At 49.3% G+C, this 23,034-nt stretch overlaps 3 protein-coding genes across 12 annotated transcripts; 1 reads left to right on the top strand and 2 right to left on the bottom strand.

Annotated features, from left to right (window-relative positions):
• Window positions 1-4,286: 4,286 nt before the first annotated feature.
• TIMM17B (translocase of inner mitochondrial membrane 17B) lies at window positions 4,287-8,210 on the bottom strand. 2 transcript variants are annotated; one of them, XM_006043572.3, is made up of 6 exons: window positions 8,055-8,210; window positions 7,091-7,190; window positions 6,011-6,074; window positions 4,950-5,078; window positions 4,749-4,859; window positions 4,287-4,657 (listed from the first exon to the last, which is right to left on the bottom strand). In XM_006043572.3, the coding sequence occupies exons 1-6, from the start codon at window positions 8,078-8,080 to the stop codon at window positions 4,569-4,571; spliced, it is 519 nt and encodes a 172-aa protein (XP_006043634.1). In that variant the 5' UTR covers window positions 8,081-8,210; the 3' UTR covers window positions 4,287-4,568. The 2 variants fall into 2 exon arrangements, with proteins under 2 accessions (XP_006043634.1, XP_006043635.1); XM_006043573.3 differs by having other exon boundaries at window positions 8,073-8,108.
• Window positions 8,211-8,251: 41 nt separating this feature from the next.
• Window positions 8,252-14,016, top strand: PQBP1 (polyglutamine binding protein 1). 6 transcript variants are annotated; one of them, XM_025277296.2, is made up of 7 exons: window positions 8,252-8,368; window positions 8,828-8,912; window positions 10,961-11,072; window positions 12,815-12,927; window positions 13,098-13,376; window positions 13,570-13,633; window positions 13,806-14,016. In XM_025277296.2, the coding sequence occupies exons 2-7, from the start codon at window positions 8,846-8,848 to the stop codon at window positions 13,960-13,962; spliced, it is 792 nt and encodes a 263-aa protein (XP_025133081.1). In that variant the 5' UTR covers window positions 8,252-8,368; window positions 8,828-8,845; the 3' UTR covers window positions 13,963-14,016. The 6 variants fall into 6 exon arrangements, with proteins under 6 accessions (XP_025133081.1, XP_025133079.1, XP_025133083.1 ...); XM_025277294.2 differs by having other exon boundaries at window positions 8,253-8,411; XM_025277298.2 differs by having other exon boundaries at window positions 8,258-8,411; window positions 13,573-13,633.
• A 68-nt stretch (window positions 14,017-14,084) lies between these two features.
• On the bottom strand, window positions 14,085-22,245 carry SLC35A2 (solute carrier family 35 member A2). Of its 4 annotated transcripts, none has more exons than XM_006043571.3 (5): window positions 21,355-22,245; window positions 19,774-19,956; window positions 17,346-17,497; window positions 15,641-15,787; window positions 14,085-14,370 (listed from the first exon to the last, which is right to left on the bottom strand). In XM_006043571.3, exons 1-5 carry the CDS (start codon window positions 21,443-21,445, stop codon window positions 14,197-14,199), a joined length of 747 nt encoding a protein of 248 aa, XP_006043633.1. In that variant the 5' UTR covers window positions 21,446-22,245; the 3' UTR covers window positions 14,085-14,196. The 4 variants fall into 4 exon arrangements, with proteins under 4 accessions (XP_006043633.1, XP_006043630.1, XP_006043631.1 ...); XM_006043568.3 differs by having other exon boundaries at window positions 14,199-14,370; window positions 15,641-16,377; window positions 21,355-22,234; XM_006043569.3 differs by lacking the exon at window positions 19,774-19,956 and having other exon boundaries at window positions 14,199-14,370; window positions 15,641-16,377; window positions 21,355-22,244.
• Between the last annotated feature and the right edge of the window lie 789 nt (window positions 22,246-23,034).

Raw genomic sequence — 23,034 nt, 5'->3', positions numbered from 1 at the left:
ATCAAAAAATGGGCCAAAGAACTAAATAGACATTTCTCCAAAGAAGACATACAGATGGCAGGACAAAGGATGCTTGGGGCTGGTGCACTGGGATGACCCAGAGGGATGGTACAGGGAGGGAGATGGGAGGGGGGTTCAGAATGGGGAACACGTGTACACCCCTGGCAGATTCATGTTGATATATGGCAAAACCAATAAAATATTGTAAAATAATTAGCCTCCAATTAAAATAAATAAATTTAAATTTTAAAAAATGGGCCAAAGAACTAAACAGACATTTCTCCAAAGACATACAGATGGCTAACAAACACATGAAAAGATGCTCAACATCACTCATTATCAGAGAAATGCAAATCAAAACCACAATGAGGTAGCATCTCACGCCGATCAGAATGGCTGCTACCCAAAAATCTACAAGCAATAAATGCTGGAGAGGGTGTGGAGAAAAGGGAACCCTCTTACCCTGTTGGTGGGAATGCAAAGTAGTACAGCCACTATGGAGAACAGTGTGGAGATTCCTTAAAAAACTGGAAATAGAACTGCCATATGACCCAGCAATCCCACTGCTGGGCATGCACACCAAGGAAACCAGAACTGAAAGAGACACATGTACCCCAATGTTCATCACAGCACTGTTTACAGTAGCCAGGACATGGAAGCAACCTAGATGTCCATCAGCAGATGAATGGATTAAGAAAGCTGTGGTACATATACACAATGGAATTACTCAGCCATTAAAAAGAACACATTTGAATAAGTTCTAATGAGGTGGATGAAACTGGAGCCTATTATACAGAGTGAAGTAAGTCAGAAAGAAAAACACCAATACAGTATACTAATACATATATATGGAATTTAGAAAGATGGTAACAATAACCCTATGTGCAAGACAGCAAAAGAGACACAGATGTATAGGACAGTCTTTTGGACTCTGTGGAAGAAGGCGAGGGTGGGATGATCTGAGAGAATAGCATTGAAACATGTATATTATCATATGTGAAACAGATCGCCAGTCCAGGTTTGATGCATGAGACACGGTGCTCAGGGCTGGTGCACTGGGATGACCCAGAGGGATGGAATGGGGAGGGAGGTGGGAGGGGGGTTCAGGATGGGGAATACATGTACACCCATGACTGATTCATGTCAAGGTATGGCAAAAACCACTACAATATTATAAAGTAATTAGCTTCAATTAAATAAATTTTTAAAAAATTAAACAAAGAGTTATACAAAAAAGATCTTAATGACCCAGATAACCACAGTACTGTGATCACTCACCTAGAACCAGACATCCTGGAATGTGAAGTCACGTGGGCCTTAGGAAGCATCACTATGAACAAAGTTAGTGGAGGTGATGGAATTCCAGTTGAGCTATTTCAAATCCTAAAAGATGATGTTGTTAAAGTGTTACACTCAATACACCAGCAAATTTGGAAAGCTCAGCAATGGCCACAGGACTGGAAAAGATCAGTTTTTATTCCAATCCCAAAGGGCAATGCCAAAGAATGTTCAAACTACTGCACAATTGCACTCATCTCACACGCCAGTAAAGTAATCCTCAAAATTCTCCAAGTGAGGCTTTAACAATACGTGAACTGAGAACTTCCAAATGTTCAAGCTGGATTTAGACCCCATGGACTATACAGTCCATGGAATTCCACAGGTCAGAATACTGGAGTGGATAGCCTTTCCCTTCTTCAGGGGATCTTCCCAACCTAGGGATCAAACCCAGGTCTCCTGCATTGCAGGTGGATTCTTTACCAGCTGACCCACAAAGGGAAGCCCAAAGGCAGAGGAACCAGAGATCAAATTGCTAACATCCACTGCATCATAGAAAAAGCAAGAGATTTCCCGAAAAAAATCTACTTCTGGTTTATTGACTACGCTAAAGCCTTTGCCTGTGTGGATCACAACTGTGGAAGATTCTTGGAAGAGATGGGAATACCAGACCACCTTACCTGCCTCCTGAGAAATATGTATGCAGGTCAAGAAGCAACAGTTAGAACTGGACATGGAACTATGGACTGGTTCCAAATTGGGAAAGGAGTATGTCAAGGCTATATATTGTCACACTGATTAAACTTATATGCAGAGTACATCATGCGAAATGCCGGGCTGGATGAAGCACAAGCTGGAATCAAGACTGTCAGGAGAAATATCAATAGCCTCAGATAGGCAGATGATACCACGCTTATGGCAGAAAGCAAAGATGAAGTGAGGAGCCTCCTGATGAAAGTGAAAAAGGAGTGAAAAAGCTGGCTTAAAACTCAACACTCAAAAAACTAAGATCATGGCATCTGGTCCCCATCACTTCACGGCAAACAGATGGGGAAACAATGGAAACAGTTAGAGACTTTATTTTCTTGGGCTCCAAAATCACTGCAGATGGTGACTGCAGCCATGAAATTAAGATGCTTGCTCTTTGGAAGAAAAGCTATGACCCACCTAGACAGCATATTAAAAAGCAGAGACATTACTTTGCTGACAGAGGTCTGCTTAGTCAAAGCAGTGGTTTTTCCAGTAGTCATGCACACAAGTGAGAGGTGGACCATAAACAAAGCTGAGCACCAAAGAATTGATGCTTTTGAACTGTGGTGTTGGAGAAGACTCTTGACAGTCCCTTGGACTGCAAGGAGATCAAACTAGTCAATCCTAAAGGAAATCAGTCCTGCATATGCATTAGAAGGACTGATGCTAAAGGTGAAGCTCTAATACTTTGGCCACCTGATGCCAAGAACTGACTCATTGGAAAAGACCCTGATGCTGGGAAAGATTGAAGGCAAGAGAAGGGGACAGCAGAGGATGAGATGTTTGCATGGCATCACCAACTCGATAGACACGAGTTTGAGCAAGCTCCGGGAGTTGGTGATGGACAGGGAAGCCTGGGGTCACAAAGAGTTGGATATGACTGAGTGACTGAACTGAAATGTACTAAGGGAGACACAGCAGGGGCAGGGTCTCAGGAGAGCTGGAGTTGATAGAGGGCCTGCAGGAGGCTAAGAGGGCTGGGTGGGAGAGAGGGTGGACCAGAGCGGGAGGATCCTGGAGACATCTGTGGATGTTACAGAGGGCTGAGGATGGTGGAAACAGAGGGCTGACAGGAGAACAATGCTCAGAAGAGCTAGAGCGTGCCTGTTTGATAGGAGTAGGGTGGGGTCTGGAAACAGTGGGGAATGGGGTCTGAGAGTCAGGAAGTGTGAGGCCTAGGTGCACCCAATGGGCGGGACCAATGGAAGTGGCCTATAAACACAAGGGGTGCAGACCAAGATACCCTGGGTCTGGCTGGAGACCAGGTCCTGCACTGGCAGCTGTGTTGCTGCTGGTGGCGTGATGGTGGAGTCTCTAAATTCAAGGCTAGAGCCCTGCTGTGACACTGAGAGCTACAGGCACTGGGCCAGCTGCCCATACCTGGCACCAAGTCCATCAAGGAGTGCTGCAGTTCTACCACCATCAAGGATCACTAGGTCCTTGTTGAGGCCTTGGGAGACCTGAGAACTCAGCATTTGCACCCCCAGGGAGTGACTCTGTATAAGAGAGAGAGTATTTCCACCTCTGTGCAAGGACAGTTTGTGTGTCTCCCCTGAGGCCATCTGCACCCCAGTGGAGGCATCTGCCCCACACATGTAGGTGTTTGCACACAAGAGACAGTGTTTGGGGCCAATGTCTATCCAGGAAGTTCTCTTTCCCATAATCCCCACCCCACCCCCAAATGAAAACTAATTTTCTGGTTTTTCTGTGGTACTCTTAAATACTGACAACACTGAGCATCGCAGAGCACAAATATGGCTGTGGTGCAGAAAAGGAAACTAAAGGTACCTTCTTCAAGGAAGCTGGGTCTCCTGGATCCCTACTTCCATCCCAGGTCCCTGATGAAGTCACATGGAGGGGGGAATTATCTTCACAAATGCAGGGACTGCTATCTAGGCAGACTGTTCATTGTGAGGTCAGATTTCTCAGCCTTGGCAATGGGGACGTAGGGGAGAGGGATCAGAGGTGCCACATGCTGAACCACCCCCTCCACCCCAGCAACCTGTGTTCACTCCTTTTCTAAGCCCGTTCCTCTTCTGTCTGCTTGTGATTCACCACTTGGCCCCCACACATTCTTATTCATGTACTATTCCCATCTTGATTCATAGACCCCTTCCTACTCACTCATCCACAAACCTTTATTAGAGACGACTCTCTGTGTGACTCCAAATGCGATGGTTCCCACATCCCTGAAGAGGGCTCTGCCCCCTGTCCTAGGGAGCGGCTCCTATGGGTGGCTCAAGGAGTACATACACAGGCATTTTCAAAACTGGCTTTAAATACTCATCAGAGCGCCATGCAAAGGGATTGGGGTGAGAGCGTGTTACATATGAGTGGGGGTTGGGGTGCCCTGAGAGAAAAGGGACCCATCCATCAGGGCAGCTGGGGTGCCCCACCCCCAACCTGGGATAAGGGAACAGATAGAGGCCCTCTCGAGGGTCCCATGGGCCAACTGGGAGCCAGCCCTCCCTTCGAGGTAGATCATCGGGGAGGGGACCGAGGAGGAGCTCCCACAGTGGCGGTGATAGGTGGTCACTTCCTCAGTGGTACTGCTGATAGCTGGGGTAGCCTGGGCCTGGGGTACCCTCCTTAGAGGGCAACTGGCCAGGGTCCTCCAGGAATGGGGGTGCTGGAAAGGAGATAAACAGGTAAACGTTGAGTGGAGGAGACAAGACAGAGCGTTTCCCACCTCTCCCTGACCAGCTTCACTGGGTACTCACCATTGCGGAACTGCTGGGCAGTATAGCGAGTGAGAAGGATGCCAACACCCTCGATGAGGGCCAACAGGATGCCCCCCATCATTGCCGAGCCCACCATGGCCAATGGGCCACCTGGAGAAAGGAGGGGGTGGGGGAAGTGGAGAGCGGTGAGAACAGGCAGAGCAGGGTGGAGGGGCTGGGGCCTAGGGTTGGGGCACTCACTGCGGGCAGCCAGCACAGCCCCGGTCAGTGCTCCACTGGTGATGGAGTTCCAGGGATCTTCCTTGCCCCGAAGCCGCACCAGACCGCAGTCGATGGTGGAAAATAGGCCCCCCCACACAGCGAAGCTACCTGTGGGGGAACCAAAGCCTCATCAGTGTCTGTGGGTAGTCCTGAGAAACCATGGCTCAGGGACTCCCAGGGCCTGAATACTGCGGCAAAGAATGGGGAGAATAACCAGACATAAAGGCAGATGGCAAACTCCTAGAGGACAATCTCCATCTGTCCCTGTGGTAGCTCCTTCAAGCTCTTTATAATCCCCATCGGCACTCCCTTCACCTTCATAGGGAGCAGATACATGGTTACAAGCAGACCTGTCTGCCTCAATGTGGCTTTTTTTTTTTTTTTTTTTTGGCCCTGTCATGGGACTTTCAAGATCTCAGTTCCCCAACCTGGGACTGAAGCCAGGTCACAGCAATGAAAGCCCAGAATCCTAACCACTAGGCAACCAGGGAACTCCTGTCTATACGGCTTTTAACAGAGCAACTCTGACCTTCGTAACTACCACAGAGAATTGGAATCTGAGCTGGGTTTCGGAGAGAAGGATATGGGTGAGGAGAGCCAGTTAACAATGATAGTTAAAATATTTACAGAAGTCTTACCATGTGCCATGACCTGATCTACACAGTGCATGTTACTGACTTCTAAAAATTTATATTAGTTAATATTATTAAAGTGCTTAGCAAGCAACCAGCACTTAGTAAGTACTATGTAAGTTACATAAACTACAAAACTGATTGAGGTGCTTTTATCATTCCCATGTTACAGGTGAGGTTCAGAGAGGTTCAGCCATTAGCCCAAGGTCACACAGACATCAGGGAAGAGCCAGGGCCTGGATTTAAACTCCAGAACTCACCTGTATGAAACTGCCGAGAAATATCACTCCCCCCAGGAAGCCCCAGGCAGGGTTGGGGCTAGAATCTGGACCCTCAACTTGCAGTCTAGACTCCAAGGAGCAAGCATTCCCAACTCTTTTATCACACCTGTCTCCCCAAACCTCTCACCTCCAATCTGAGGGGCTCTGATCCTTACAGCATTGACACTGCCTCTCAATCGGTGCCGCATTCCCTGAGGGAAAGTGAGGAGTAAGGGAGTTAGAGCAGCGTTCAGGTCACTGGCAGATAAGGTTTCTAGTTTTTAAGAGAGAAATGGAGGGAGGAAACCTGTTAGGAGTCTCAAGGGTACAGATGTGGAGAAGTGGCCAAGAACTAGGGCCCACTACAAATGCTCTCAGAGCTAGGATAGGAAGTTATTCATTCATTCAGTACTTAGCACCGATGTGCCAGGCACCATGGTATATGCAGGGATACAGCAGTGAACAAGGTAGACCTGGCCCCTACCCTCTCAGAGCTCACATTATAGTGGGAGTGACAGATCCTGAATAAGGATACAGATAAACAAGATAGCTTCAGGCAGCAATCGGGACCCTAGAGGAAATGAGATAAAGAGCTATGACAGTGGCTGAGAGGTCAGGAAAGGCCTCTTAAAGGAAGGGGGCATTTGTTCTGAGACCTTGAGGATGAGAGGGAGAAACCTGGATAAAGATTCAGGAAATAGAGTGCCAGGAGTTGAGAGGAAGTACAGGGCTAGATAGACAAGTTGCAGAGACCTTGGCAAGTGGATGGCATTTAAAGTCATGACATTTGATGAGATCTCCCAAGAAGGGAAAAGGGGAGAGTTGTCAGACAGAGAGAACTGATTATATTACATTAAAAGCATTTGCTCAACTTTAAGGCTGTCCTCTTCCTGCCAGTTAAACTCCTGTCACTTCCCTTTTCCCAGGCTTCCCACCCAGAATCTGACTCTAGGTAAAATCTGACTGACTTTGCACACAATTAGGTTTTGGTTTTATGACCCTTTTGACAGCACAGCATTTCCGAGGAGCTCCAGCAGGGTGAGGGTCAGAGGTCATGTTTGCAGTTCCCCCAAACTCCCAGATCCTGGAGCTAGGCCTGGCACACAGTAGGTAAGCAGACACCAGAATGAATAAGTGCACGTGACTGGCAGTTCCAAGCAGTTTCAGAACAGTATCCCATGTGGTCAGGGCAGGACCTCAGCAGCATTCAGGGAAGGCTAGGACTCACGACAGGGGCATTGCGGAAGCCCTTAATGGCCTGGAAGACTCCACCGCCGATAACACCCATAGTGAAGGCTCCACCGCAATCATCCACAATTCGCCATGGGCTGCAAGTGGGAAGGGGAGGATGAGGTTAATGTGAGCGCTCCCTCATGCCAAGTCACAAGATCTCTTTCCAACTGGGAGCAATACGTCACCCAAATGAGAACTAGCACTTCAGATAATACTGGGATTATTTCCCCCCTCATTTAAGCAAAAAATAATGCGAAGAGGGGAAAACATCAGTCTTGGCCCTGTCCGCCCCTCCCCTTCACAGCCAACCAGGGAATCAACCAACTGCTTGACTACTATCAAAGATTAAATGAATTAATGAGAGGAAAGAAGTGGCACGTTTGAATTACGCTACAGGTGTTGTAGACACTGTTCCTTAAGCAGAATGGGGTAGCACCCCTTTTTCCGACAATGAGCACGTCCAACAAAGTCACGCCCTCTTCCCTTCTCACCCTCGCACAACTGGGAAAAATCAAGCGCATACAGTGCGGAGGACCCATCACCCCTCCGCGACCACAATCATGGTCAGGCTCATCCAGGCCCCGACGGCTTTAACCAAAGCGACCTGGGAAAAACCATGCGTTTTTCCAGGGGATTTCCGCTCAACACCGCACCACCCCCTGGCTGGAATGGATTCGACCAGCGTGTCTTTAACAGAGGGACTGGGAGGTACGGAATCAAGGGAAACGTGGAGTGGTCCGTCCTGCACCGCACCTTCTTCTGCAGGCACACAATTTTGGCCCCTTTTAACGGAGCCCGAGTAAGAGAAACCAAGTGGAGAGGAGCAGAAGACAACAAAAGTCTAAATGTCGTCCTTGTCTGGGACGTGGCGCTGTGTGGCCCGTGCCTCCCCCACCCGCCTCCCACCGCTGGCCGTGGCGCCGCAGCAACAGTCCCGACACCTATGCCCCTCGCTGTACCAAGGTTCCCGAGCATACTCCTCCATGGCGCCGGCGTCCGGCCGCGCAGTATCGCTAAACCCTAGCCAGGCCACACCTCCACTGGAAACGTATACAGGCGCCCGAGCTTTCTACGTATCCCAGGGCAAAGGTTCGGTTGTTACGCCAGACTTCAGACCAAAGCGCACTCTCATTGGCTAGGCAGGTTTGCATCATCTTTTCACTGCGTGAGCGTCGTCCAGTTACCTCTAAGCTCGGGGAGAGAGAAACTCATTCTGTGCTTTGGGAGAAGAGAGTCGTGTGGTCCTGGCGCTCATAGAGACGAAGAGAGAGAGGTGGCCAGTTGGACAGTCGTCCACTACTTGCGTGACTGTATTGGTAATGTCGGGGTGGGCGCATTTTTTGGAGTTGGAGGAGGTGCTACACTGTGCTCCCCCATCCCAACGCTTTGGTTCCTCCCACCCAGCAGTCTTTGAGGGACGTTGGGTGAAACCATTTTGGGTCGCGGGGGAGCCGCGCTTGGCCCCTTGGGCGATGGGCGGAGCTTGGGCCTAGGACGGGAACCCGGTGCTGGAGCCACTGGCCTGGAAGAGCAGAGTTGCTGAGAGTGTTGGTGATATTGCTGTTTACAACCCCTTCCACCTTTCAGCGGGTAGGGTCTGTCTCCCTTCTAGTGTAGATGGGTAGGTGGGGGGTCCAGATTGAGTACATGCTGCGGGGAGGCGCTTGATTACTCTTGTAACCAGATTCAGTCCTCATCTGAACTGTTTTTCAGTCTGTCTGTCCTTCCCTAGGCCTGTCTGCCATCCGCTATGCCGCTGCCCGTTGCGTTGCAGACCCGCTTGGCCAAGAGAGGCATCCTCAAACATTTGGAGCCTGGTGAGAGAACTAAGAGAAGAGAGGCCTACCATGTGCCAGGCTTGACAGGCACTTTGTTGTGGATACTGCCACTTGATATCTAGCATGGGCCTATTGTGCACCAAGCAGTGGGGTGGTAGGCATTTCCTTGTTAACAATACGTATTACTGACCCCTATTCCTATCCTCGGAGAAGGCAATGGCACCCCACTCCAGTAGTCTTGCCTGGAAAATCCCATGGACGGAGGAGCCTGGTAGGCTGCAGTCCTTGGGGTCGCTAAGAGTTGGACACGACTGAGCAACTTCACTTTCTCTTTTCACTTTCATGCATTGGAGAAGGAAATGGCAACCCACCCCAGTGTTCTTGCCTGGAGAATCCCAGGGACGGGGAAGCCTGGTGGGCTGCCGTCTATGGGGTCACACAGAGTCGGACACGACTGAAGTGACTTAGCATAGCATATTCCTATCCTATGAGGAGGAGAGGAGGTGGGGTGTGGAATAGACATTTCGTCCTTGATACTGACAGTTGATGTGTATTTTGGGGTCTTCTGTAGCCAAAGTTTAACCCATCAGTTAATTCCTGGAAGTGTAATAAGGATAGTAATAGTAAGCTGACACCTATGGCAGCCTCCTGTCGGCCAAGTATGGTCGCAGGGTGCTGATACATTGTTCTGTACCATACTAGTAGATAACGTTATTTCAGACCTGCTGTGGAACTAGGCACTGTGTGAGTTGTCCATACCTTATTGTTCACCATGTCAATAGTTGATATGTATTTTGAGTCTACTTAACCACATTGTGGTTAACAGTATATAAAGTAATGATAGGATCTATCATTTAGGCCTACTGTGCTGCTGTTGCTAGTATTTATACCTTATTTATCAATAATAGTAAAAGCTGGCATCTATTTTGGGCTAAGGTATGCCAGGTACTAGAAAACTCATCTTATTTTCACTTTATTGATAAGTGACATCTATTACAAGCCTGTTGTGTGCCAAACAAAGATCTTTGGTTAATAATACTGATAATGATATTGATACGGTATTTATTTTAAGGCTGTTTGCTACCAGGCCCTGTACTAACTGTATATATCTTACTAACAATGTTCATGATTGTAGCTGACATCTATTTGGGGTCTATTGTGTGACAGGCACTATGCTGTTGCTGACATATACATTTCATTGTTAACTATATCCATGGGTGAAATCTGTGATAGGACTACTGAGGTCCAAGTAATCATATACCTTTCTTATTCTGTTGATAGTAGCTGACAATTATTGCAGGCATCAGGAACTGAACAGATTCAGAGAAGTGTTTGGATAAATCCCTTGCTGTCCAAACTTGCTAGTCAATATATAGGAGTCTGCTGCTGCTGCGGCTAAGTCGCTTCACTCGTGTCTGACTCTGTGCGACCCCATAGACGGCAGCCCACCAGGCTCCCCCGTCCCTGGGATTCTCCAGGCAAGAACACTGGAGTGGGTTGCCACTTCCTTCTCCAATGCATGAAAGTGAAAAGTGAAAGTGAAGTCGCTCAGTCGTGTCCGACCCTCAGCGACTCCATGGACTGCAGCCTTCCAGGCTCCTCCATCCATGGGATATTCCAGGCAAGAGTACTGGAGTGGGGTGCCATTGCCTTCTCCAATCTAGGAGTCAGAAACCCCATATTTGCCAGCCGTGGAAGCTGAATAGATTTGGACATATTTTTAGGTAAACCCCTTGCTGTTGAAACTCATTTTATTCAAATTTGCATAATACAGTGTCACATACTATTTGAACTCAGAAGCTGAATAAATATGGATATTTTAAAAAATGTATCCCTATCTAAAGTCTGAAACCAGATAAGTTTGGGTAGCAGTACCCGTAAACAGATTTGAGTAAATTTTTTGGTAAATCCTGATATTCAGATACTTGGATTTGGAACATGAGCATTATTTGCTCTGGCATGTGAGACCTGGCGTGCACACACACACACGCAGTCCACGTGAATGTGACTGTGTTTCTCCAGGCCCTGATTGAATGGGAATCTCCCTGGTTCTTACTGCTGTCCTCTTCCCTTCCTTGTCCTGCCAGAACCAGAGGAAGAGATCATTGCTGAGGACTATGACGATGATCCTGTGGACTATGAGGCTACCCGGCTGGAGGGCCTGCCACCAAGCTGGTACAAGGTGTTTGACCCTTCCTGGTGAGCCTGACGACATGGGGGTGGGGAGGGAGAGCTAACTTCTGACTTCACCCTTCCTGTGCTATCCCTCAGTTCAGTTCAGTTGCTCAGTCGTGTCCGACTCTTTGCGACCCCATGAATCACAGCACGCCAGGCCTCCCTGTCCATCACCAACTCCCGGAGCTCACTCAAACTCATGTCCATTGAGTTGGTGATGCCATCCAGCCATCTCATCCTCTGTCGTCCCCTTCTCCTCCTGCCCCCAATCCCTCCCAGCATCAGGGTCTTTCCAGTGAGTCAACTCTTCACATGAGGTGGCCAAAGTATTGGAGTTTCAGCTTTAGCATCATTCCTTCCAGTGAACACCCAGGACTTATCTCCTTCAGAATGGACTGGTTGGATCTCCTTGCAGTCCAAGGGACTCTCAAGAGTCTTCTCCAACACCACAGTTCAAAAGCATCAATTCTTCGGCTCTCAGCCTTCTTCACAGTCCGACTCTCACATCCATACATGACTACTGGAAAAACCATAGCCTTGACTAGACAGACCTTTGTTGGCAAAGTAATGTCTCTGCTTTTGAATATGCTGTCTAGGTTGGTCATAACTTTCCTTCCAAGGAGTAAGTGTCTTTTAATTTCATGGCTGCAGTCACCATATGCAGTGATTTTGGAGCCCAAAAAAATAAAGTCTGACACCGTTTCCTGTTTCCCCATCTATTTCCCATGAAGTGATGGGACCAGATGCCATGATCTTCGTTTTCTGAATATTGAGCTTTAAGCCAACTTTTTCACTCTCCTCTTTCACCTTCATCAAGAGGCTTTTTAGTTCCTCTTCCCTTTCTGCCATAAGGGTGGTGTCATCTGCATATCTGAAGTTATTGATGTTTCTCCCGGCAAGACTGATTCCAGCTTGTGCTTCTCCCAGCCCAGCGTTTCTCATGATGTACTCTGCATATAAGTTAAATAAGCAGGGTGACAATGTACAGCCTTGACGAACTCCTTTTCCTATTTGGAACCAGTCTGTTGTTCCATGTCTAGTTCTAACTGTTGCTTCCTGACCTGCATATAGGTTTGTCAAGAGGCAGGTCAGGTGGTCTGGTATTCCCTTCTCTTGAAGAATTTTCCACAGTTTATTGTGATTCACACAGTCAAAGGCTTTGGCATAGTCAATAAAACAGAAATAGATGTTTTTTTGGAACTCTCTTGCTTTTTCTATGATCCAGCGGATGTTGGCAATTTGATCTCTGGTTCCTCTGCCTTTTCTAAAACAGCTTGAACATCTGGAAGTTCATGGTTCATGTATTGTTGAAGCCTGGCTTGGAGAATTTTGAGCATTACTTTACTAACGTGTGAGATGAGTGCAATTGTGCGGTAGTTTGAGCATTCTTTGGCATTGGAATGAAAACTGACCTTTTCCAGTCCTGTGGCCACTGCTGAGTTTTCCAAATTTGCTGGCATATTGAGTGCAGCACTTACACAGCATCAACTTTCAGGATTTGAAATTGGAATTCCATCACCTCCACTAGCTTTGTTCATAGTGATGCTTTCTAAGGCCCCCTTGACTTCACATTCTAGGATGTCTGGTCCTGGGAAGGGGTAAATGGGGTTACTGGGGAAGAGATCTAGGGGGGTCTTCCCTGTGGGGTCCTGGAATGGGGCAGGTATAGGCAGAGATTGGGGAGACGGGTTGAGGCTACAAGGAGAGCAGTCTGTGATGACATTCCTTCCCTCTCTTCCCCCCCACCCCCCGCCACTGCCTCACAGCGGACTTCCTTACTACTGGAATGTGGACACAGATCTTGTGTCCTGGCTTTCCCCACATGACCCCAACTCTGTTGTTACCAAATCCGCCAAGAAGATCAGGAGCAGTAATGCAGGTGAGTTGGCAGATACAAGGGTGCCTCAGGGCCTTCTAGTGGATCAAGGAGGGGCGGGTAAGACCAGAAGGCCCAGCCCAGGCAGGGGAGGCTGTTGGAGGCCAAGGCTGCTGGGTTCCGCGGTGGGAGGAGGATTATGGGAGAGGATCACAAGGTTTTCATGTCCCCAGACGCTGAGGAGAAGCTGGATCGGAGCCATGAGAAATCAGACCGTGGCCACGAGAAATCAGACCGAGGTCATGAGAAGTCAGACCGCAGCCATGAGAAGTCAGAGCGGAACCATGAGAAGTCTGACAGGGACCGGGAGCGTGGTTATGACAAGGTAGATAGAGAGAGAGAGCGAGACCGGGACCGGGACCGTGGGTATGACAAGGCCGACCGAGAAGAGAGCAAAGAACGGCGCCATCATCGCCGGGAGGAGCTGGCTCCCTACCCCAAGAGCAAGAAGGGTAAGCTGGGGTGAGGTGGGGCGGGGAGGCACCAGGGGCCCACAGTGTAAGGAAACCCTCACTTGGCTTCTCGTGAGTGCCAGATCCTTGGGCCTGGCAACCACAGGCTCCACTTCTGGGGATGGAAGAGCTCGGTGACACGGGACTCCTTGTGTCCCTGTGGAAGACCCCACTCTGCTATGTACTTCCACAGCAGCAAGCCGAAAGGATGAAGAATTAGACCCCATGGACCCCAGCTCATACTCAGATGCACCCCGGTAAGTGACCACCCCTCAAGACCCCTTCCTTTTTCCTTGACTCACTGTACCACTGATCATTCCTTTCTTCCTCACTGTCTCTTTTCCCCCTTCATCATTTGTTGGGGGCAAGGGTGCCTGACACATTACACATACTAGACATTTCCACCCCTGACCCTCTATCACTCCCCAGGGGCACGTGGTCAACGGGACTCCCCAAGCGGAATGAGGCCAAGACAGGTGCAGACACGACAGCAGCTGGGCCCCTCTTCCAGCAGCGCCCTTACCCCTCCCCAGGGGCTGTTCTCCGGGCCAATGCTGAGGCCTCCCGAACCAAGCAGCAGGACTGAACCTCCCCCCACCCCCACCCCCACTGGGGTTTTTAATAAAAGCTTTTCAGTGGATCATGCCGATGAGACCTGAGTGCTTCCTTCTCTCTCTCACACTTTTGAGACTTCCCAACCCAAACCAGCAAGATGCAAAGCATGTTTTATTTACAAAATCTCACCTAAGAAATACTGTAGGGATAGTAGGGGCTGGAGGCTGAGGTGGTTGGGTCCTGTCTGGGCCCTCATTTAGTCATGTCAGCCCTGCATGGGAGGGGGTGGTGGGGACAGGGGATTCAGTGTCTGCCTCTCCCCACCACTAATACTGATCAGAAAGTTTGGTCCTGGCTGGGCCAGGGCAACAAGGGAGAGCGAGGCCAGGCCAGCGTCTTCAGTCCCAGCAGCTAGGAGCCCTTCACCTTGGTGAGCAACCTGTGGTGGGAACGGGAAGGAAAGAAAAACACAAGAGAGCTGGGGTGGGCTGGCAGGTGGGCATCCTGAGCAAGCGAGGGTGACTAGTGAGGCTGGTAGTCCGAGGTTAGTAACAGCCCACGCGGAGAGAGCGGGTCCCCTGGGTCAGAAAGCTACACGTGGACTAAATAAATACAATATCTTTATTTGGCATTGGGTATCCTGACATTTGTTCATTACAGTCCCTTAAAAAACAAACCAAAAAATCAGAACAAATTAATCAAAAATAAAGATCCAATGGCCCTATGTACATATAGCAAAGACAGCCCAGGCATCTCTCATGTGCAAGCACACACACGCACGCACAAACAGATGCACACACATACTCCCCACACACCCTGGGAGACAGTTAAGGGGTTAATAAGCTTTGGGGAGTGCAGGGGGGCAGGTTCCACATGTCAGCAATTTAAAGACACCCTTCCACATGAAGTAAGGGTGCCTCATACAGCCAGTGGGGTATTACAAGTGTGGTTCGCAGCTTTATTTTCCTCTCCGGATGTCTCAGAAAATAACCCTGCATCCAGCAATTTACAGTGTCTTAGATTCCATGAGACTAGGCCACTTCAAGGACCTCCCTTCTCCTTTTTTCCCCACACCCTGGATCATTCATCTGATTACACCACAAACCCCCAAACCACTTAGAAAACAATGGTTCCTACTGCACCCTCCCCCTGAGTGGGCTGATGCAAAAATCTCAGCTCTCATCCCCCTTCCTCTCTCCCTAGGTGCTCATAAGAGGCCCTTTTTCAAGTCCCTGTGTCAGGGAAGCTGCCCCAAGGCCACAAAAAGACTGAGCTGCTAACATGATCCAGTGTAGTTACCAGGGAGGAGAGAAGGCCTCGAGCTATGGGAATCAGAACCCCACAGGAAGGCATCAGTCACTACTAAAGAGCTGAAAAATTTTTGTCCAGTTTGTCCCTACAAAGGTGGAGGGATTGCTGGGACTCTCCCAGGCTTGAGAGACAGGACACCTCTGGCTGAGGGGTTAGACTAGGGCAGAGGAGGCAGCTCTAAAAACCCGTGGCTACAAGGAAGGGTTCATGTGATGCCCTGCCCTAGTCCCACACCCTTCTGGAAATTTCAGTGACCTGGAAGAAAAAACCCTTCCAACCCCAGAGGAGCCAGGCCCCAGTGGCAACTTGAATCCTGCAGATGCCCAACACCCTCCACCCAGAGTCCCTCCCTGTCTCCCCCCCTTGCTGCCACCAGCCCTCACTTCACCAGCACTGACTTTGGCAGAAAGGGCTCCGTGCTGAGGTCTCCATGGTGGGAAGACAGCTGTGGTGGCGGTGGCTGCCCGGGAGGCTGCTGGTGAGTGCAGGGCCCGGAGGTGGGGGCAGAGGCAGAAGCTATGGCTTTGGCTGCACCTCGGGGCAGGCTGTAGAGGTAGACGGCACCGATGACCAGCCCCGCGCCCAGGGCAAACAATGGGTCCACATGGAAGCCAAAGAGGCGGATGGAGGCAACAGTGGACAGCACAATAGACAAGGAGGTGGCAAAGCCCTTGAGGATATTGTCAGCATACTTGACAACAACAGCCACCAGGAGCCCACCAAAGGCCTGGTTGAGCACCACACCCCAGACGGCAGGTGTATACCCAAAAAAGAATCCGCGGTGGGCTACGGCTGTGCCCTCAGCCCACCAGAGCCCCACCAGGCCCAGGGCTGTGCCAAAGAGGCCCAGCTGCAGATTGCGCAGCCACACGGAGCCTGAGCTGCCTTTGAGGATCTTCTCAAAGTAGACACCGGCAAAGCCTGAGGAGAGACAGGAAGCCACCACAGCCGCTAGGCCCACCCCAGGGTTCTGATCCAGTGGCCGTGGACCCCCGCCGCCAGCTTGCTGTGCCTGGACAATGGCGACGCCAGTGAAGAGGAGCAGCAGGGAGGCCCACTGCAGCCGGGAGAGGCTGCGGTTCAGCATGAGCACGGAGAACAGTGCTGTGGTCAGGATCTTCAGCTGGTACGTCACCTGTGAGCGGCATGCAGAAGGCACTGAGGGCTGATCCCGACCCCAACGTGCACATGGGGGATGGCGCCCACTGTGGGCCCCCAGGCACAGTGGAGGCACAGGGCAGAGTAGATGACCGTAAAAACAGCAAAGATATCCAGCCACTGGCCACTGACTGGGATGCAACTACATAGCTCTGAGGTGCCTCCCAGAAAGTACACAGGAGGATGGCTGTGCAAGGATGCCCCAGACCACAGCCAAGTCCACATCCCAACCCCGTGTCCCAGCTATGTGAAAAGGGATGAAGCACTTGCCCTGAGCCCTGACATAATCATCTGTAAATATGACTGACTTATTTGAAGTACCTCATACAGCAGGTAATGAATGAATTGTAAAGGTCCTGATGAGGGAGGTCTTGATAAATACATATTGATACAAATGAATCTGTACATATTGATACAAATGAATCCGTTATGAAATAACATCAGTAAACATTTACATAGAGCTTACTGTGTGTGCCAGGTGTGGGTCTAAGCACTTCACATGAATTCATTTAATCCTCACGTAAGAAGTGTACTATTGCAATGTCCAATTTAAAGAGAGACAGAGAGGTTAAGTGACTTGCCCAATATCACACAGCTGGAAAGCAGCAGAGCTGGGATTTGAACCCAGGCAGCCTGGCGCCAGAATCCAGGCTCTTTAACCAATTAAAGAGACCACCTGTAAATAGCCTAAAGCTTATCCATCACCAACCAAGGGCTCTTCACAGATATTATTTCTTTAATCATTCCAGCATCCCAGTGAGTAGCTACTATTACCATTTCCCTTCCCAGTTCTCACAGATGAGGAAACTGAGGTTGAGGAAGAGCCAAGGGCATTCCATTCCACAGGAGACACAGCCCCCGCACTTTGCAGTACTTCCTCCCCAAACATCCTATACCCCCCACCCCAGCCAGTTCCTCTGCAGCCATGCTGGGCTTTGGGCTCACCTGGAAAGTGGCAGCTGGCAGGTTGGAGATGGCAACATACTGGAGGTTATTCTGCAAGGTATAGATGAGAGAGGGCACTGCAAGCTTGAGTGTGTCCATGTACTGCACCAGGACAGCCTCGTGGAGGAAAAGAACCAGGTGCTTCACGTTACCTAGGTGGAGGGAAGAGAGCCCTTTTTAGCACTGACTACCAAAAGATGGGGATCCTCTAAAGGACAGGAGTGAGCCTGGTCCTGTGTCTCCCCAGCACACTGACCTCCTGAGGGTTAGAATGAGGTCTGTGCTCACAGTTTCTCTACGGTACAATGTCTCCAGCAAGCCTTTTGGATACTCAGTCTGGGGACCACAGACCATATTTCATCACTCATCTTAGAGCCCACCTCCCTGGCACAAAGCCCCAGGGCAAGCCCTCAGTGCAGTGTGTGCAATGAAACTATCAGCACTAACTAGGAGCTTGTGAAGTAGATGCTCTAGGATGGTGGGTGGAAGGCTGTTTACCAAGAGGGATTATTTCAGACTGAGCTTCTAGACTTTTCCTAGATCCTTCCTAGGCTGAGAGCCGCCTGAGAGCAGGGGCAATCTTCCACTTGGCCACTTCTTTCCGTCAGCTTCCCACACACCAAGCATTTGCCCCTGTCAAATGGAAGAATGCAGGCTTGACTATGAAGCAGAAAGTCTGGCTGGGATCTGCTCCAGTCAATTCATGAGAATACTTTCCTATATAATAAGACCTTTACAAATCTCACCCCACTTTTTTGCAGCTCAACTTTTAAGGCTCAGCTGAGTATCCTTCCTCAGGGAAAACCCCACAACCACTGTACATGGTTATTGCAGGAATTCCTGATGTTCATTCACAAAACCCTGTCCTTGCCCTTCATGGCATTAAGTCCCATGAGTAATTATTGATCTCTAACCCCTTACCCAAATCCCCTGCACCCAGGGGTTTGGGTGTTCAAAAATGTCCAAGTATCAGGAAGGTAACATGGTATACACGCTATATATTTCACAGAACACACACCACACATGTGGGGCTACACACCATAATCAAGCACATTCGTATTTCTGCAGTGACTCATGGACACATTCATGCCAGATGAGAAAACCAAAAAAAAAAAAAAAAATGGGTGGGGGCTAGGCTGCAATCATAGATAAGAGATGAAAGCCTGTGATTAACCTGTAGCTGTTTCTCCCTGTCTAAAATATGAGCCCCCTGAGGGCAAGATGTATGTCTCCATCGCTAACATGTTCACCTCCACAAGCCAGAACAGAGCCTGCCACACAGTGTTCACTCGAACCTTCTCAGAATCAATCAAGAACACAGGAGGTTAGTACCTAAACTGTTGCCTCCCAGTGTCCTGGAGCTAACGAATGGGTGAGAATGTTTTCTTCAGTGTAAATACCTAAGGGAGAACCACATTTATAGAGTAAGGGAGAACCACATTTATAGAGAAATGATTGGGCAACATTTTAAAGAAGAAGGCCTTTAGGGAGGTGTTTAAATTAGTAAATAAATCCAACAACTTATAGGAAATACACAGGACAGAAAAACATGTGAAATGAGACCACTGGGAGGCACTCAGCAAAATTCAGGCTACCCAAAGTCTATAAGACAAATGACCCAGTTTCTTCAACAAATTAACTGCAGAGAGGGAAAAAAAGAGTTGAGAGGGAACCCAGAAATAGCAGACCCAGAAGACACCAACCAATTACAAAGCACTGACTTTATATAAATCTGATTCAAACAAAGTTTTTAAAACTTTTATGATATTTGAGAAATCATTACAATTTTGAACACTGAGTGTATGATTATTTGTTAACTTTAAAAAGTATTAATTTTTTGATGTATGACTTCTAGATATTGCAGTTATTTTTTAAAATGTAAGAAAATATTTACTCCAGATAGTAACAGGGAATTTATTTCAAAATAATTCTTCATGTGGAACATATTTCAATATAACATGGTGGGGGTTAGGTAAACAGACACATAGATTGGTAGTGAGTGGATAATCACTGATGATTATCTACTTAATTGCAGAGTGGCCATGAGATGATAATTGTTGAATCTGTGTGATAGGACATAGTTATTTTATTATTTTCTCTGATTTTGTATTTGAAATTCTCCATAAAGAAAAGTTTAAGAGAAATCAATAAACCATTATGTAAGGGTCACCTGCTACCTTATAGGGGCAGACCATCTCCCTCCTTCAGTGTTTATGGGCCAGTTCCTGGGGAGTTAGGGGTATAAAAATGTGGATGCAGCTACTCATAGATGGAGTTACAAGGCAGCCAAGCTGCACTCCCACAGTTGCCAGGAATTTTCATAGACACAGAAATACTCCCCCAACAAACCCTCCATGTGGGTTCAGGCACACACACACACAGAGTACCCTCCACAGACTCCAATGCAGCCCCTCTCCCTGGCTCATACCCCTCTTCTGTGCGAAGAGCAGCAGCAGGCAGGTGAGACCTTTGAGCACTTCAGCCATGACCACAGCAGTGGTGGCAAAGAAGCGGTCCCCAGGCAGTGTGCGGGCGTAGCGGATGCTGAGGATGAGGGAAGCATTCTGGACCACCAGCACGGCTAGGGATATGTATTTGAGGCGCCGGTGAGCTGTGGGGAATGGAAGGAGCAAGGAAGGGGTCAGAAGCTGTTGTGGCATAACCACACCATCACTCCCCTCTCTCCTTTATCAGCCAGGATCCTCCTAGCCACCAGTACTTCCTCCTTCTGCCTGCCTATCCTGACCCATGTGGGTCCGATCCCTACGTCAGCTTCCACTGCTTCAGCCACAGGCAGGAAGAGCCAAAATGGGAGAAGTGGGCCTCACCCTGTCCAGCCTATACCTGGAATCCTTGCTGAGGTGTCAGGAAATAGGTGGCGCAGGTCCTAGACACCCACCTCAGCCCTCTCTCTTCCTCTCCTGGGTGAGAAGCAACCCTGCCCTGGGCAGAATACCAACTGCTTCCTTGACATTTATTGAGTGCTTACCGGGTGCCTATCACTGGGATCAGGGATTTATATGGATCACCTCAACAGACCCCTACACAGCTCTGATCTCCAAAGGAACTATCAGTATTCTCATTTTATGGATGAACAAGCCAAAGATTTAGGAACTGTCTTTCTTTTATCTAAATTATTCTATTCCCTCACATTCAGAATGGTCTCTCCAACCCCTCCCTCCTACGATGACTGATTCCTCCCTGACCCAGAATGGTCTAACAAATATAAGAAATTATTCTTTCACTGTCCAAAGGATTGAACACCATAGAGTAAATGGTTTCTCCACTAACAATGGTCTGGGTTCTTTAACAATATAAGGAAGTATTTCCCTATACACCAATCATCCTTCCACCACCGCATACCCCTACCTCCAGCCAAGGAATTATCGCTTGTCCTACTCACAATCAATTCTCCTCGCTATAAGGAAGGGCCTGGCACCCTCGGAATATCCTTTCTCCGCCATAGAAGGAAAACTGTATGTTCATTGCAATATACAATGAACTACCTCCATTAGGAAGGGACCCCCAGAACATTCTTCTCCCCATATAATGGACATGCCTATCTTCAAAATGTACTAAGTCCTATAAGGGAGAAGCCGCCCCACCCTAACTCACAATAGCCCCTGTCCCTTTACAAGGAAGAAATCACTACCCTCTGTTCTGTAAGGAAAAACTCTCCCACTCTCAGAATAGTGTCTCCCATGTATAAGGACGGACGCCCCACAAACACACCCTGAGAATGGTCTCAGTGGTCTTAGCCTCTTTAAAGTGAAATATCCCTCTCCAACTCAGAATGGTCTCTACACTCCATTTGCAGAAAGGACCTCCACACCTTCTCCGGAATGGTCTCTGCCCCGCCTCCAAAACACACTTCCTCCCCTCTACCCCCAACACACAGAGGTCGGTCCATACGGGATGCTCCCTCTCGCCTTAGTGAAGGATCTTCCTAATCCCCCAGAGATCCCGACCTCCGGCGCGCCGCTGACCGCTCAGCCACAACCTGTCTCACCCGCACTCGAGGTCCCAGGCTCCAACGTCCCTGCGGAGACAGCTCCTGGCCCGGCCGTCGCGGTGGAACCACCAGACCCAACAGCTGCCATGTTGGCATCTGCCTGGCCCGTCCCCTCGGCAACAGCCGGTCACTTCCGCATTCGTCATTTCCGCTTCCGGGCCTCCTAAATTGGGGTGGGGCGAGCGAGAGGCTGATCGCGCTGTTGGTTCTCCTCGTCCGTCCTGACCGCTAGTTTTAAAAGCGGCCTCAGAATTTCCAAATTCCACCCGGATCCGGAGACTGGGCACGTAGCTGGCTCAGTTTCCCGCCGTCTTTACAGAACCTTTGGCCCATTCCCGTTACTAAACTCGCCCTCGTCTTCCCATATCACCAGCTCATTCTGTGTCCTCGTCTCATTGATTCCGCTATCCGTCTCCTATCTCGGCTCTTTATTGCCACCTTCTGATGGCACCGCCCTTTCTGCATCAAAACTCCTGGGTCTTTCCCGGTTGGCCTGAAGTTCTTTTCCTTCTTCTGGCGAGCTCCCCACCCCCCACCGCACCCCGCGCCCTCTGGAGAGACCACAGGCCTCTGGAAGGGAAGTGAGAGGGGTCAGGGGCAGGTGAGGGTCTGGCAGATGAGCGAGCAGGGGAGTTGAGGATATACTAGTGAAAAGGCACAGGAGAGTTGAGACTGAGAAGGGAAGACAATTGAGTCACCATTTAGAATGGAAAAGTGAGAAGGGGATAGGTAAGCCTGGAGGTGAGGGGCTTACAGGTTAGCTTTATTTTTGGCCGCGCCTTTCCGGGATCTTAGCTCCCTGACCAGAGGCTGAACCTTGGCCAAGGCAGTGAAAGCACCAAGCCCTAACCACTGGACGCCAGGGAATTCTAGGTGCTTCCCAGGTGGCACATGGTCAACAATATGCCTGCCAATGCAAGAAGCATAAGAAACTTGGGTTCAGTCCCTGGGTCGGGAAGATCCTCTGGAGGAGAGCATGGCAACCCACTGTAGTATTCTTGCCTGGAGAATCTCGTGGACAGAGGAGCCTTGCAGACTATGGTCCATAGGGTCGCAAAGAGTCAAGTGACTTAGCCCACAGCACGCATCTTTTGAAAGCATGGCAAGAGGGTACTGCTGAGGTCAGGACAAGATTAGGGTAGGGCAAGCAAGTCAAGAGTTAAGGATTAGAGGGATGAGCAGGTAAGAAGACAAGGGAGAGGTGAAAAGGTTGGGGCAAAGCAGGTGACTACACCTTGGATGTTATTAGAAAACAAGGGCTAGGGGATTCCTATCAGCGCTCAACCTCCACCACACCCCCACCAGTGCCCAAAAAGGGCTTTTCTTCTCCCATGGGGAAGGATTTCCTCCCCTGGGGTTGGGGAGAAGGGGTTTTTTCTGCCTCTGAACTGGCCATCATTGATTTGGGAGTGTGTTCCAGATGTCTTCAATGTCTACAATATCTCCAGAGGAGCCCTTCTGCACATATTGGGTGCTACATATGAGTTGAGGGGAAAATCAAGTTTTTCTTTGTGGTTCTCCTTGTATGCTAGGTCACTTCAGTCGCATCCAACTCTTTGTGACCCTATGAACTGTAGCCCACCAGGCTCTTCTGTCCATGGGATTCTCCAGGCAAGAATACTAGAGTGGATTGCCCTGCCCTCCTCCAGGTCTTCTTCCCAACCCAGGGATCAAACC

Source organism: Bubalus bubalis, chromosome X, assembly GCF_019923935.1.
Source record: "Bubalus bubalis isolate 160015118507 breed Murrah chromosome X, NDDB_SH_1, whole genome shotgun sequence".
In the NCBI taxonomy this organism is placed as follows: Eukaryota; Metazoa; Chordata; class Mammalia; order Artiodactyla; family Bovidae; genus Bubalus; species Bubalus bubalis.
This window is presented reverse-complemented; position numbering and strand designations above follow the sequence as displayed.

Coding starts and splice junctions, on each gene's coding strand:
- SLC35A2 (XM_006043568.3), bottom strand. CDS start 21,445: ATGGCAGCTGTTGGGTCTGGTGGTTCCACCGCGACGGCCGGGCCAGGA. Junction 19,957..21,354: donor GCCTGGGACCTCGAGTGCGG/GTGAGACAGGTT, acceptor CATTCCCCACAG/CTCACCGGCGCCTCAAATAC. Junction 16,378..17,345: donor TGCCAGCTGCCACTTTCCAG/GTGAGCCCAAAG, acceptor TGCCGCTCACAG/GTGACGTACCAGCTGAAGAT.
- TIMM17B (XM_006043572.3), bottom strand. CDS start 8,080: ATGGAGGAGTATGCTCGGGAACCTTG. Junction 5,079..6,010: donor CAGAGCCCCTCAGATTGGAG/GTGAGAGGTTTG, acceptor GTTCCCCCACAG/GTAGCTTCGCTGTGTGGGGG. Junction 4,658..4,748: donor TGCCCAGCAGTTCCGCAATG/GTGAGTACCCAG, acceptor TCTCCTTTCCAG/CACCCCCATTCCTGGAGGAC.
- PQBP1 (XM_025277296.2), top strand. CDS start 8,846: ATGCCGCTGCCCGTTGCGTTGCAGACCCGCTTGGCCAAGAGAGGCATC. Junction 13,377..13,569: donor CTACCCCAAGAGCAAGAAGG/GTAAGCTGGGGT, acceptor GTACTTCCACAG/CAGCAAGCCGAAAGGATGAA. Junction 13,634..13,805: donor TCATACTCAGATGCACCCCG/GTAAGTGACCAC, acceptor ATCACTCCCCAG/GGGCACGTGGTCAACGGGAC.